Source organism: Petaurus breviceps, unplaced genomic scaffold (genome assembly GCF_028583685.1).
Source record: "Petaurus breviceps papuanus isolate PSGF00001 unplaced genomic scaffold, PetGlider_PUasm1.0 90397, whole genome shotgun sequence".
NCBI lineage: Eukaryota > Metazoa > Chordata > Mammalia > Diprotodontia > Petauridae > Petaurus > Petaurus breviceps.
In genome coordinates, this window is record NW_027187239.1 from 190,802 (window position 1) to 206,126 (window position 15,325).

Here is a 15,325-nt window from a genome sequence, read left to right on the forward strand (position 1 = left end):
CTGAGCTCTCAGATCCCGGAAACCCCTGGGAGAATTCTTACTGAAAAACATTCCATGCAGTTGTTCAAACATTCCACACAGCTGGCTGCTGGGAGGGGGCACCAGGGCTGGAATTTTGGAATTCTTTGGTTTCTTTCCATTTCCAGGGAAATACATTTCCCAGGAGAGGCCTGGGTGGGGAGGTCCCTGGCTGCAGCCTCTCCCGCCTCTGACCTGTGCCTGGGATGGCATGGCTGGCTCAAGATGAGCTTAGCTCTTCATTCCTTCTCCATTCTCCCTGCTATGCCTGCACTCAAAGTCCTGGCTCTGGGCAGGTGCCCCAGCTCAGACAGCCACCGCCCCCCGCTCACGGCAAGGGCAGAGGGATGAGTCACCAGCTGTTTCTGCAGGCGAGTCAGGCTGGAAGCCTCAGGAACTGTCCCCTTGTGACTGAGATTGTTGGGTAAGTGGTGAAGAGGGCTGACATAGAGGCTGTCAGGAGCCTCTGGGCCCAGGGATGAGAGCCCTGGACTGGGAGGCAGAGGGCCTGGGTTCCAATCCTAGCAGCACCACTGAATTGTGGGGTGACTGTGGGCAGATGACTCTTCTCTGGGCCTCAGCTTACTCATCTGTAAGCCAAGGGGATTGGGCTAGAGCCTCTCCATGCTGCTCATAAAGTGTTCTGTCTCCTCTTCCCTCTAACGTGTCTGTTCTTGGGGCCCTTGTAGCCCCAGTACTTTTTGGTGTAGGCCTTAGGCTGAGGTCCCACCACTTCTGACACCCTATGTTTTAAGGCCCTTTCTCTCGGGGACAGCCTGCGTGCTACGGCAGCTCCAAGGTCTGGCATTTCCCAGGCTCCTTTGGTCTCTGACTCCAGTGTTCAGCGCCCTCCAGTCCCCAGCTCTGACATTCTAGGCTCTGTGTTCTAAGGCCATGTCCAGCTCCAACATGCTCTGATTCTAACATCAAGCTTGTGGTCACATAAGGGAAGGGACAATGATCCCCTTTGGACTGCACTGGTCATAAAAGTAAGTACTAGTCTGTCCAGCAGAGCTTCCCCTGAGGCTGGGGGAGGGCAGTGAGCAATGAAAGGTTTTTATACAATCCTTTAGCCTGCAGGCTGCCCACCAGGCCCAGAAGTCCCCTTTCTCCCTGAATCCCCCACCCCCATCTGGGGGACCCTCAGTCCGCTCTCCCCTTCAAATCCAGAATATCCTGTTCTTGGTTAAATGTTTCCAGGTGGGACTGGATGTTGGTCATCATGGGAGGTGCCGACATGCCAGAGATTAGTAGTGAGGTTAACCATCAAGAGAAAACAAGAAGGGAGAGATAGGAGCTCACTGGGAAATTTACTGAGCTGGCCCAGCTGCAGGAAAGACATCTCCTCCTCCTCCTCCTCCTCTTCCCCTGCTCCTCATTCTCCTTCTCCTCTTCTGTTCCTTCTTTTCTTTCTCCTCCTCTTCCTCTTCTTCTTTCTCCTCTTGTCCTCCCCCTTACCCAGACCTTTCCCCAGAGTTTGGCTGACTTTGGGCCAAAGGGAAGCTGTCAAATCCAAGCAGTGACCACTCTCCTCCCCACCCCACCCCACGCCAGCCCCAAGGATCCAAGCATGGAGGCCTCTTCATGATGGAGATTACTAATGTCTCTTCCTGGAGACTCAAACAATTAACAGATATTTGCTATGCACCTGCTCTTGCCAGGCTGTAGGGATAAAAGAGAAAAATTCAATCATTTCTGCCCACAAAGAGCTTCATAGCGTCCTCTTGGAGATATTCAAGTGGCATCCAGGATGGGGACGGGTAAAGTCTTGATCAGTCTTTTTTTTTTTTTAATAGCATTAAAAAAATTCTGTTTTATTTTATTTTCAGTTTCAAATTATTCCCATTTCGCCCATCTTCTCCCCCACCCATTGAGAAGGCAAGAAAAAGAAAGAGAAAAAAATAGGAGTCAGTCTTCTCTGTGAGGCCGTCAATATCTCTCATGTTTTGTCATGAGTCCTTTGAAGTTGTGGTGGCTCATCAAATCAACCAGAGCTGTGTCTGATGGTCTTTACAATACTGGTGTTATGGTGTAAATGGTGTTCCTGGTTCTACTCACTTCCCTCTGCATCAGTCCATACAAGTCTTCTTCTGTAACAAATCAGCATAGTGAAGCAAAGTGAATTCTCATGTTGGTCATGCCCAAGGATAGACAACATTCACTCTTCATCTTGAATCCATCTCCTCTGTATCAGAAAGTGAGTAGCACCCTTGAACACTGATCCTCAGAGTCCCTCCTTTTTACAGATGAGGATACCGAGGCCCAAAGAGGTTTAAGCAACTTAGCATTAAAGGAATTCTTGTAAAGTAACAAGTTGAACTAGATGACCCTGAGAGTCCCTCCCAACTCAGAAATTCTATGTGAGGAGTGGAGAGGTTAGAAAGTAGGTCTGATGCCTATATACACAAAAATATTGACAGCAACTCTTTTTGTGGTGGCAAAGAATTGAAATTTGAGGGGATGCCCATCAACTGGGGAATGACTGAACAAGTTGTGGTATGTGATTGTGATGGACTGTTACTGTGCAGTAAGAGAGGATGAGCAGGAAGTTCTCAGAAAAGCCTGGAAAGAGTTACATGAACTGGTGCAAAGTGAGGTGAACAGAATTGTATCAGAGTACGTGGTAACAGCACATGTAATAATAATAATAATAGCAATAATATCATTATACATAGTAACAGCATAGAATGTAACAATAACAAGCAAATGTGAAAGACTTAGCTGTCCTGCTCAAGACCAAGGCAATTCCAATGAACTCATGATGAAAAAGGCTATCCACCTTTAGAGAACTGATAAACTCAGAGTACAAACTGAAACAGAATTTTTCTCACTTTATTTTTCTTGCTGTTTTGGTGACACGGCTAACATGGAAATATATTTTGCATGATTTCACATGTATAACTGATATATTTTTTACCTTCTCTTTTTTTTTTTTTTTCTCCTTCCAAAAAGCAATGTGTATGTATATATATATATATATATATATATATTTTTAAATATTAACACATTGCTTTTGGGATGGAGAAGGTAGGGCAATTGGGATTAAGTGACTTGCCCAAGGTCACATGGCTTGTAAATGTTAAGTGTCTGAGGCTGGATTTGAACTCAGGTCCTTCTGACTCCAGGGAGGGTACTCTATTCGCTGCCACCTAGCCACCCCCACTAATAAATTTTTTAAATGGAAAAGAAGTAGGTCCAATGGGAGGGAGGGGGAGGAGTCGAGGAGTCAGGGAAGGATGGCTATCTATCACACAGAGAGGTCCCTTTAGTTACTTTTGAGTAGCGAGTTGGATGGTCCCTCAAATTCACTGTCACCCTGGAAGGCATGTAAGACCTAAAATATTAGGTAGACAAGTTGGGACTGGTATAGGTGGGGTGGGGTCAGCATCAAGGCTTTGGTCTTTGTAAGTGCTCTGGTCTCTTCTCACAAGGGCCTCTTATATCTAAACCCTACCTAGTCACCAAATCTGAATCCTCCGTGAAGCCTTTCCAGATTACTTTTAGCCATAATGGTCTCTCCATGCTGGGAGACACCTTAGCAACTGTCTAGTTCAATGTCCCTATTTTGCAGATTAGGAAACTGAGGTTATAAAATGAGAATTGACTCACCCAAGGTCATCCAGGCCAGTAAGTGGGAGCAGAGCCAGGACCCAAGCCCAATAGTGACTCCAGACCCTCCAGCTACTGCTGCTTTTTGCCTCCTGCCCATACTCCCTTCTTGGCTCTCACCCATTAAAGAGGCTAGCTGAGGACCTCTGAGTTCATCAGTGCAGGAAGCCCAGATTGGCAATACATCTCTAACTTGGGTTAGTAAAAAGTTTCTTGAGACTCATTGGGTCACCCAATTAGTGATTGTCAAAGGCAAGACTCAAACCCACATCTTCCTGACTCCATGGCCAGCATTGGAGGTCAGTATTTCCTGAAGTTTCTCAAGTAATCTGCTACTGTCAACCTACATATTGTAAAATCTTATTTCCTTGACTAGACTGCAAGCCCTCTGAGGGGGACTTCTTATTTCTTCTACAGGCGCAACCCAGCCCTGTGACCCAGCATAAAATCAGTGCTCTGACCCTTAAAGACCCTAACTTTATCCTTCTTATTAATTAATCAAATTATCCATAATTAAATTAAATTAATTACTTGAATTATCCTTAATTAAATTAAATTAATTAATTAAATTAATTAATTAAATTATCCTTAATTTAACCTTCTGCATCCAGCTGACCTTTACAGGTTAAGGATTCATTTCTTCATCTTGCCTTCCTCCCACCTACACCAACATGTTTCATGTTTCTGCCAAAGTATCCTTCCTGGGGCAGCTAAGTGGCACAATGAATAGAGCACCGGCCCTGGAGTCAGGAGGACCTGAGTTCAAATCTTGCCTCAGACACTTAACAAAAAAACTAGCCGTGTGACCTTGGGCAAGTCACTTAACCCTAATTGCCCTCCAAAAAAACAAAAACCAAAAAAAAAAATCCATCCTTCCTATCCAAACTATCCATCTCTTACCTCCATGCCTTTGTATAGGGCTAGCCCTTATGTGTGTTGTACTCTTCCTTCTCACACCTTAAAGAACCCCTGGATCCCCTGAAAGCTCGGCTCCAGTGCTCCTTCCTTTAAGAGACCCTTCCTGAGTCCCCTACTTGGTAGTGTACAGCTGTATATTGGCATTGTACTGATCCTGCTTTTACTTCTCTGTGAACAAATTACACTTCTTAGTCCGGGATTCTTAAGCTCTTTTGTGTCCTGAACCCCTTCTCAGAATGAGGTTTATAAAATGCATATGTAAGGGTGGATTTGAAACTACCCCCATGTTGGCTCCTTGACTATGTGAGAACAGTATTTTATTGAATCAAATAATCAGAGCTGAGAATAGAATTAGGCCTCTCTGAATCCATTAAAGCCACTCCCTAGTAATTTGTGTAAAAGAGAGAAGCGATCTCAGAATTATGAAGAAAGAGATCCTGAGCCAAAGGGTGGAGCAAAGAGAAGACTAAATTATACCAGAGAAGGAAGTTATCTAAGAATCATTGGCTCTCTAGGTACCTCAGAAAGGAAGACCCTGGCTGAAAGGCTGAGAGAAGTCCCAAGAAAAGGTCAACTCTTTCCCCAATAGCCCCTCCCAATGCCTGCCCATCCACAGACACTGTTATATAACATGTTGTTTCTTTACCCTAAAGTTTCCATGAATTTTGCCTCACCCACAAAGAAACCAGGAGTTAACCAGAGAAACTCATAAATGTTAGGTTAGGAAGAGAGCCCAACCTCTGCCTAAGTGTTAGGAATTTTCCTAATTGGGGGCTCAGAGCTATTGTGACTGAACTTATAACTGTTTGTTTGAAATAAGCTCCCTAAAGTCAGGAGGGAAATAAATGCACCTTGGGGGGTGGGGAGATTATTGCTTTCTAAGCTTAAGATGAGCAAATTGCTGTTAAAAAAAAAAGGTGTCACAAATAAATATGCAAGATTTATATTGAAATGTATTTATCAAAATACTAAAAACAAAAACAAAAATCTTCACAATGCCCAGATGAAGATTCCGTGCCCTAGTAGAATGTAAGCCTCTTAAATGCAGGACAAGTCAGTTATCTTTTGTCTTTCCCATGGCATTCCCAGGGCCTGGCACATAGTAGGTGTTTGCTGATTTCAGCTAAATTGGGATCCGGAAGACTCCAGGATGGTAGAGTACCAGAGACAAGTATTGTCAACTCTGGTTTTCTGGGGTCAGTTTAAAAGAGTTTCTTTCCTAGAGAAATCCACTTACCCAAGTGAGGTCTCCTAGCAGGCCTTTGGGAGAGATGTCAGATAGTGGTGATTGGCAGAGTGCCCACCTCTCTTTTGATGGGGACCTCTGCACTCTTGCCCTCCCTTTCTCTCTCTCTCCACTGTCGTCCTCCAGACAAGATTCTGTCTAGAACTCCTGGACCCTGGGAGTTAATTATTATGAGGCTTAAAGAGATAAAGGCTTAACCCAAGGAGACGCCTCCCTTCCACAAGCTGCTACCTGGAGATAGCAAAGGTTAGAGGCTCTCTCTGGTCCCAAGGGAGATGAGACAGACAGATGTGTTCAGTGCTGTTTTGTCTGGCTCTGGGACACTTAGCTGAATCCCCTGAGATAAATCTAGTAGCTGAGCTGGGTTTTGGAGTAAGACTTTTGGGGTGGGGGAAGTCTTATGAGCAAGGCTTGCCTTCTCCTCATGATGGAGTTCCAGGAGGATTGCCACCGATGTCCAGCCAGGGCTGCTGCCCCCGGAACATGCCCACTGCTCTTTGCTGTGAGCACTGGCACAGTCCACTATGTTCCAAGGCTGGACACGGAGGTTACAGGGGCCTCGGGAGTCGCCCTGGTCCCTGCCCCAAGGCTGGATACCACCATGGAGGACCCTTGCCAGATGGACAGGTAAACATGTAGGGGCTGGACATGTCAGTTGGCCAGGAAACATCTACTATGAGTCAGGCACTGTGCCAAGTGTGGGGGATACAAAGGCAACAGTCTAATGGGGAAGACTGCATGTGAGCAGCTTTGAGCAAACAAGCTATGTCCAGAACATGGGAACTGACAGAAGGAAGGTCAGAGAGTGCAGAAGGGCCTGGGCAAGGCTTCCTGTGGAAGGGGGGCTTTAGCTGGGGCTTCTGGGAAGCCCCTCACCCCCCAGGAGAGAAGGGCAAGCATCCCGTGAAGGGGGGGGGCTTTTGGTGCAGAGAGAGCTAAGTGCTGAGGGAGGAGAGAGAGAGGGGGGAGCAGGTGTTCTGTGTTGTCTGTTTTTTTCTGACCAGACTGAGGAGCTCTCTATGCATTCCAATTCTAGCCAAACTGGACCGTCCTCAGGCCCCCACATGCCCTCCTGCCTCTGGGGTCTTTCTCATGCTGTGCCCTAGCCCCTAGGCAGTGCAGTGTGATGGAGGGCCCTGGTTTTTTAGATTAAATTCTGGCTGGTGACTGGCTACATCACTTAACTCCTTGGGGCCTTCATTCCCTGAAGGGGAGGGCTAGAAAACCTTCCCTTCAAACTAAATCAATAATCTCATGATCCCTCCTCTTCTTTTCCTGTCCAATTCCTACTTGTCTGTCAGGGTTAGACCCAGAGATGTCTCCTCCAGAAAGCCCTCCCTGATAACTCCCTGGTTAGGAATAATCTTTCCCCTCGGACCTCCTACAGAGTTGGGTTCTGACCGTCCCTCTTTAATGTACTTGTCTGGTAAGAAATAGTCCATGTTCTAGCTACTTGAATGTATTTGTGCTCAGAGATCCATGTGCCCAGGAATATTTGTTGAATGAATAACTGAGAGCGAGAGGATGGGAGGTAAAGTCCCCCAGCCCAGTCCTTTGTCATCTGCCACAAAGGCTCAGAATGGTCAAGTCAGTCTCCAAAAGTCAGGGGGTGTCCTGCTGTCAGTTCATATATTAGAACACTTTACAGTTCACAAAGTGCATCCTTCCATCTGTGAACTGGGCAGTCCCAATGTCTTTATCTCCACTTTGCAGATGAGGAAGCTGAGTCTTAAAGAGATTACCTGACTCACCCAAGGTCACTCAGCTAAGTCAGTAACTTGGGGCTTGAACCCGTATCCCAGAGGCCAGGTCTAGGCCCTCTCGTCATTTTAAAGGAGAGTAAACTCAGACGAGGGTAGAGGAGGGCGGGGGATGAGGATGGTGGACATCGCTTGGCGTGTTGTTTCCTCCTCTTTGTCGCTATCAGCACATCAGGAAAGGGAGCTGGTTGGTGGAGTAGTGGCCCTCTGTGGCTGGCTGCTCTGGGATTTTTCTGGTGGAGTACCTCAGCTCAGCCTTGGAATGATCTATTAGTCTCTCTCATAGAAGTCTAAAAAGGTCTGAGCTGTGCCCCTGGAAAGCCTGCCTCTCCCCTCCCACCCTCCCTTGAGAGCTGCCAACTTGCCATCCATGAAGCCGAGGTCCTCCAGGTCTCTAGTAAACTTTTATTGTCACCCCTGAGAATGATAGGTTTCTTTTAAAGCACAGCTCAGAGTCTGCCTTCCGCTTCCGCTCCCCCTTCCCTCCCACCGTTATTAGAGCACCCTTCCTTTTGAAATGATAATATCTACTTGGGTACCAATGGTCACCACTCTCACTCCCATCCCGAACTCTCGAGGACAAGGACAGTTTCATTTTGTCTTTGTAGCTCCTATCCCTGGCACACAGTAGGCATCATTAAATGTTTATTGAATTGAAATGGGCAGACTTCCTGTGCTGGCATTCGAGGCTGCTCTGAAATGTTCTCCTTCCCTTCTGGCCCACAGTAGTTATTGTGATTTTGCATTCCCTTCATCCCCCAGCATCCACCTCCTAGTGAGCCATCCCATCGAACAAAGAATTAAGGAGAGGGTGAAAAAGCAGTTAAAAAATGAACCACCACATCCCAAGGTCTGACGTTAGAGGCTGTACTCTGTCCCCATAGTCCCCTGCTTCTGCAAAGAGATGTTCCCGCGCTCTCCGACTCTCTTTGGGAGGCCAAGCTTGGCCCTTAAAACTCTCCAGCATTCAGCTTCTGCTGCTTCTTGCTACTGCTTTCCATTCCCATGTTGCCACCTTGTGCAGATTTGTTTTCCTGATTCTGTTTACTTCATATAAGTCCATATTCTTCTCATACTCCTCTGTACTCAGTTGTTTCTTGGGGTGTAATAATATTCTATTATCTTACCACATTAAAAATTGCAGTGTCCCTTCCACATCACAGGCGTTAGTGGGTCTGGAAAGTCCAAGTCACATTGTTTGGCTCTCCTGTCACACCAGAGAAGTCGTCTGATTTTTTTTTTCTTTTTCTTTTTCTTTTATGGGGTGTTTACAGCACCTTACTGTAAAATTTGGGTTAAGTATTTGGTCATAGGCCATATGTAGATCAATGTAAAGTAAAAATACTAACCTTTGTGTGTTGTCTGCGGGCTTTCACATTCCTTTAGCAAACTTTTAAAAGGAAATCATGGCATGAAAAGATAAAATGTGTGGATAGTATACAATACTATCCATATATTTTATGCATTGCTGAGTTTCTAAACTTTGTGCTGTCTGCTGGCCTCTACGGATCATCTGTGACTTCTGCAAAACTTCCCCCAAATTTCCATTTAGTTTCTTATGCAGACCCACAATATGTCAAAGCCTCGACAGGGAAGTTGTCATGTGGAAGGGGGATAGAAGTGCAGTCCCAAACCTTTAAGCATGATGTAAATGCTGGCTATTGATATCTTTATTATTGTTGGTAAAAACTCCAGTGTGGAGCCCTGAACTACGAGGCACTTCCGACCTAACTGCAATGCTTGCTTCCCTTGCCCTCCCCTGCCATTATCATGGGGCATCTCCCTTCCCCCTCAGTTTTTTGGGGCTACAAAAAGTACTTTGATACCTATGGGACTTTTCCCTCCATTTTTGACCTCCCTGGAATAAATGTAGTATAGCAGTGGGGTCTCTGAACTTCCTGGTAGGGACACTTTGGACACGTTTTTAAAAGCAAACCAGTGATTCCACATCAAAGGCCCATGTTATTTTTTAAATAAAATGTTATTGATCCCTTGTATTTTTATCTCACCTACATTTCCTGCTGCATCTCTCCTCCTGCTCCAAGAGAGCTATCCTTTACAGTAAATAACTGAAAAGAGGAAGGAAAAAAAATGTTTCGGGGTGGGGAACCTGTGGCCTTGGGGTCACGCGTGGCCCTCTAGATCCTCCAGTGCGGCCCTTTGGCTGAATCCAAACTTCACAGAACAAATCCCCTTCAGGAAAGGATGGGTTCAGTCACATCCCTCTCACCCCTGAACTACCCAGTCAGAAAGGGTATGCGATGTTCCGAACCTGTGGGCCCTCACCTCTGCAGAGAAGGAGGAGACAGTCTTTTCATGTCTCTTTGTCGGGGCCAGGCTTGGTCACTACAATGTCTCAGCATTGCTCCTGAGCTCACTGTGACTGACTACTTCCTTCACTTGGTATCCACTCATTCAAGAGTTTCCATGCCTCTCAACAAGTTGCTTGTGGCCTCAGTTTCCTCAGCTGTAAAATGGGGATAATACCACCACCTGCCTCACAGGGTTGTTGTGAAAGCTCAGATGAGATATTTATAAGGTGCTTAGCTCTGTGTCTGGCACACAGCAGGCACTACATAAATGCCCATTCCCTTTGCTTTCTCTCTTTAAACATCCATCATTTCTTTTTTTTTTTTTTGGAGGGGGGTAGGCAAGGCAATTGGGGTTAAGTGACTTGCCCAAGGTCATACAGCTAGCAAGTGTGTCAAGTGTCTAAGGCTGGATTTGAACTCAGGTCGTTCTGACTCCAGGGCTATGCTCTATTCCCTGTGCCACCTAACTGCCCCTATCCATCATTTCTTATGGCACAGAAGTATAGCAATACCTTCATGGAATTCATGTAGCTTTTTGTAGCATGTATTTATTTGTAGCACATCAAGTCATGTGTGTTACGATGAAGGTCAGAGGTTTGGGGGGATGACCAAGCTGTTGGGGGGGGGTAGGGACTCAAAATTATGCCATGGGAGGTGCCTTCAAAGGAGCTGGGATGTTTAGCCAGGAAAAAAGGCAAGTCAACTCAATGAGGACAGATGTCTTAAGTATTTGAAAGGATGTTCCTTGGAAGGGAATTAGCTTTGTTTTGGTTGGACTCCAGTGAACAGAACTGGGAACCATGGGAGAAAACTGCAGAGAGAGATTTAGACTCCATGGAAAGAAAAGGTTTTTCCAAATGAGAGTTGTCCCAGCATGGAGGGGGCCTCTTCAGGAGGTGGTGGGCTCCCCCTCCCTGGAGCTCTTCAAGCAGAGGCTGGTGGAAAACCTGTTGGAGATGTTGTAGAAGGTGATTGCTACTCAATGCCTCTGGTCCCACTCAACTCCGAAATGCCATGTCACATAGTGTGAGGATCAAATGAGATAAAATTCGTAAAGCTAGGTGTCTAGCATATAGTAGGCATCACACAAATGCTTATTCCTCCCGCCCTCCCCCCATAGGAAGGGCACTTTTAACCGGTTCATAGAAGGCACAAAAAAGTGCCTCCTCTGGGCTCTGAGGACATCCGGCTGGAGAGGGAAGGTGGTTATGGGAGAGCGAGGGTTTTGAATACCAGGATGAGAGGCTAGTTCAGCACTGGGGAGTCATTGCAGACTCTTGAGCAAGAGAGCTTAAAAAAATGCTGTAGGAAGGGGAGTCTTGCAGCGGGAGAGAGAGACAGAGCAGTGTGGTTTGTGATGCGGCGCACCGGGCTGGCAGGCAGGATGTGTCTAATCCTGGTTCTGCCACTAGCTGTGACCTTGGGCAAGTCCCTAGCTCTCTGAGGCTCAATTTGTCCATCTGTAACATCAGGGGGCTGGGAGGAGAGCTGGTGACCTCCCCTAGATAATGATTCTCTTCCTCCCAGCTCGGTCATTGGCTGTTCCAAGGTGTCTCTCAGCTCTGACTTTCTGTGATGTTCTCGCCCATGAGCCCCAACACTTTGGCTCAGAGGAGACTTGTGGGACACGCTGGTTTTTTTGGAGGGGGCTAGGGAACGGGGCGGGGGGGGGGCCGGGGAGGGGGGGTAATTCTGCCCCCAATGTCCTGGGGGTGATGTACTAGAGGAGACTGGGCAGGGCGGGGGTGGCCCGGCTGAGGAGACCCGCATGGAGGAAGGGGTGGGGCTGCTGGCCTGGAGGCGGGAGCGAGATGCCCACGCGGGACTGCGGCTAGCCGGCTCCTTTCCCGCACCGTCCCCGGGCAGGGGACCGCCCCGCTGGAGCAGGATGTCTGGGCTGGGCTGGGGTGGAAGGCGGGGGCCGGGGCACGTGGGTCCTGCAATCAGAGGCTCCCCCTCCCTCCCTCGGCCACCCCCACCCCGAGGTCACGTGACCCTCCCCAAGTCACCGCCGCCCCCGCTGCGGGAGGCGAGAAAAGCTGAGCGCAGCGGAGGCGAGCGGAGCTGCGGGGCGGCGGGGCTGGGGCTCCCGCGGCGGAGGCGGCGGGGTCAGGGGCAGAGGCAGGTCACGGGCAGGGCCAGGGCCAGTGTCGGTGTCGCAGAGTCCCAGCTGCGGTCGGTGCGGCCGCGGGGCGCCCGGAGGGCAGCGCATCCCCGGTGCCCAAGGGGCGGGGACCGCGGTAGGCAGGGATGCGGCGGCGCCGCCGTGGGCACTGAACACCCGGGACCCTCGGTCCGCGCGGGGCCGGCGGTGACTGCAGCCCAGGAGCCGGGAGCAGAGGGGGGAGTGGAGCCAGCATGTGGAAAGGGTAGGTCTGGAATCAATTTCCTCCCTGGACCCTTTGGCCGATTGCTAACTTTCCTTTGTGTGGGCGCTTGGTGCACTCTCTCCCTCCCCGCGGCTCCTTTCTCCTCCGTCTGTCTCTCCGTCTCGCTCGGTCTCTCTCCCTTCTCCCTCTGTCTTCTCTCCCCGCCCCCCTCTTGTCCCGTCTTCCTTTCCTATCGTCCTGTCCCCTCTCCTCCCTGTTAACCCTTTTCCCCTTCGGGTGTAGAATGGTGGGACCCAGTTGGTGATGGGGAGGAAGAAGGAGGAAGATTACAGAATGTCAGAGCTGGAAGGAACTTTTAGGGCTCATCTAGTAGTTTTACAGATGAGGAAACAGAGGCACAGAACAGGAAAGTGCGTTGCTCAAGATCCATTCTGAGAATTCTGGCACCCTCCAGGAAAGAGTCCCCTGGGGCTTCGTCGATGCTGGATCCTATATAAACTGGTTGGTCCCCCGTTTCTTAGGGGTCTTCCCAACTTTTCCTGCCTAGTTTCCCGACCCTTCAAGCCCTTTCACCTCCACCTCTCCCTGATCCCCCCTCCCCCTCCAGTGGCCAGAAGGATAGAGCTGCTGATATCGAGGGAAAGTCAGAAACTGAAAATTTTCATCTTCTCACATTTCAATGCCAGCATTTGACAAGGGTGAGATTAACGTGGAAAGGTCAAAGGACTCAGCTTTGCTGGCTGTAGTTTTGTGACCCTGATCTAGTCGCCCCCCCCACCCCTTCGTTGCCTGCCTTGTAAAGTGAAAGGGTTAGGCCAGATGATTCCGAGGTCCTTTTTTGCTCTCCTGGTCTGCGTCCAGAGGGTCCTTCCAGGTCTCCAAAAGTTTGGATTCAGTGAGGACAGTGGAGGAGGAACAGATGGTGCTGGAAAAGAGGGAGGAAAGGCCTTAGGGACCAGATCTTTGGTGGGCCCTCCCCATCCTTTGGGAGCTCACCTAGGGACAGGAGACCTGAGTCCTAGGTAATGCAATGTGTAGGAGGAGGAGGGGAAAAAGGACGAAGGAGGAGCTTGTGGGAAAGGGGAAGAGGAGCAGATAGCCATCTATTTTAAAATCTGGACCTGTCATTTCAGCCTCCAGAGCTCTCAGTGAGAAAAGTCCCTCTACCAGCACATGTGAGCAATGCTCTGCAGCCTGCCCAGGGGGCCTGAGAGCTTAGGGGATCTTTGAGGGTCACATATTCAATTTTCAACCAAATTCAATTCACTAAATATTTATTAAGCATTGGTGACACAAAAAAGGGGCTGACAACCCCTGCCCTCAAAAAGCTTACAGTCTTACTGAGGGAGACAGCACACAAGCAAAAATACACAGAGCAAGTTATGTGCAGGATAAATAGGAAATAATTAAAAGAAGGCAACCATAGGGTTAGGAGGGGCTAGTGCGTGTGTCAGGGGTGGGGTCTTGGCTCCCGGTCCAGCTGCCCACTGACTGTGCCTTGCTGCCCCTCCTCAGATGACAATAAACATCGTAGCTCATGTGGAAGTAGTTGGTGGTAGAGTGGATAGGGTGCTGGGCCTGGGGTCAGAAGACCTAAGGTCAAATCTGACCTCAGACTCGAATTGTATGATCCTGGGCAAGTCACTTAACTGCTGTTTGACTCAGTTTCCTCCACTGTAAAATGGGGACCATAATAGCACTGGCCTCTCAGGGTTGTCATGAGGGTCAAAGGAGATAAGGCTTGTAAAGTGCCGGACACGCAGGAAGAGTTAAATAAATGCTCATTCTACTTCCTTCCCTTCCCGCTTAAAGGTTTACAATTGATTTTTTGCAACAAGCTCATATTATTGTCCCCATTCCTCTGAGTAAACTGAGGCCTCCGAAATAGTTCCACAACCTGCCCAAGGTCACCCAGTAAGTGTCTGAGGCTGAATTCGTGCCCTGAGTTCTTCTTGACTTCAAGAAGTCTTCATGTTTTGTCCTCTGTGCCCCTCTACTCCTCCCCATTCAGATACCGCATATTCCTCAAGAATGAGGATCCCGTAGTGAATAGAGCACCGGCCCTGGAGTCAGGAGGACCTGAGTTGAAATCCTGCCTCAGACACTTGACACACTGACTAGCCGTGTGACTTTGGGCAAGTCACTTAACCCCAACTGCCCTCCAAAAAGGAAAAAAAACAGAATGAGCATCTGAGGAAATGACAGTGGTGTGTGTGGGAAGAAGAATCATAGAAAAAAGGTCAGAACCCAGAGGGATCTTAGCATGCAGAATGTTAGGAATGGAAGGCACTTTAGAATGTGGAACATGAAATGTCAGACCTTAGAACGTGTAATGTCAGGCATGTTGGAAACATGTTATCTTTTAATTTTATTTTTTTTCATCAAGCATTTGTTAGGCCCCTACTGTGTGCTAGGTACTGTGCTAAGAATTGTAGATACAGAGGTAGGGGGAAGATGTCATGTAAACAATGATATGTCCATGCAGAAAGATGCAGGATGAATTGGGGGTGATGTCAGAGGAAAGGCACAGAAATGAGAGAGGATGGGGAGTGGCTTCTGTTTGCCTTCTGCCCCCCCTCACAGCCCTCACCTGAGCTGGGAAAGAAAGATGAACAGAGTCCTCGTAAAAAACACGGCTAGTTGAGCAAAACCAATTCTGATGTTGGCCGTGTCCAGAGAAACGGTGTCTCAGTCTTTGGGTCCGTCCTCTCCAGCCTCTGGGCTTGTGGCTCTTTCAAAGCTGATTTTGGGGGGTTTGAGAATGTTGTTATTGTATCATTTATATAATTTGTTTTCTGGCTCTACTTACTTCACTCTGCATCATTTGTCACAGGTCTGGGAAGAGATTTAGAACATAGGAAGTCAGAGCTGGGGTGACCTCGGAACACAGACCAGAGAAAGTCAGAGTTGAGATGAACCCAAGAATATGTTATGTCAGAGCTCAGAAGGGCCCTAGATCGTCAGAGCTGCCTGGAGGGGACCTCCTGGTCTTAGAAGGAGGGCCATGAAGGACCACCTGTAGAATGGAGTAGATCCCAAGGCAGCTGGCAGCAAGCAGGCCATGGCTCTGGTCTGGGTACTTGTGTATGTGTGTGTGTGTGTGTGTGTGTGTGTGTGTGTGTGTGTGTGTGT

The 15,325-nt window shown here is 48.4% G+C and overlaps 2 protein-coding genes across 2 annotated transcripts in view; both read left to right on the forward strand.

Annotated features, from left to right (window-relative positions):
• Window positions 1–15,325, forward strand: part of TMEM258 (transmembrane protein 258) — a 428,372-nt gene that overhangs the window by 184,308 nt on the left and 228,739 nt on the right. The window lies entirely within an intron of this gene.
• RAB3IL1 (RAB3A interacting protein like 1) overlaps window positions 73–15,325 on the forward strand; it is a 47,800-nt gene continuing 32,547 nt past the window's right edge. The window contains 2 exon segments of the mRNA XM_069108518.1: window positions 73–298; window positions 301–442. Coding sequence (XP_068964619.1) covers window positions 244–298; window positions 301–442 — 197 coding nt within the window. The 5' untranslated portion in view covers window positions 73–243.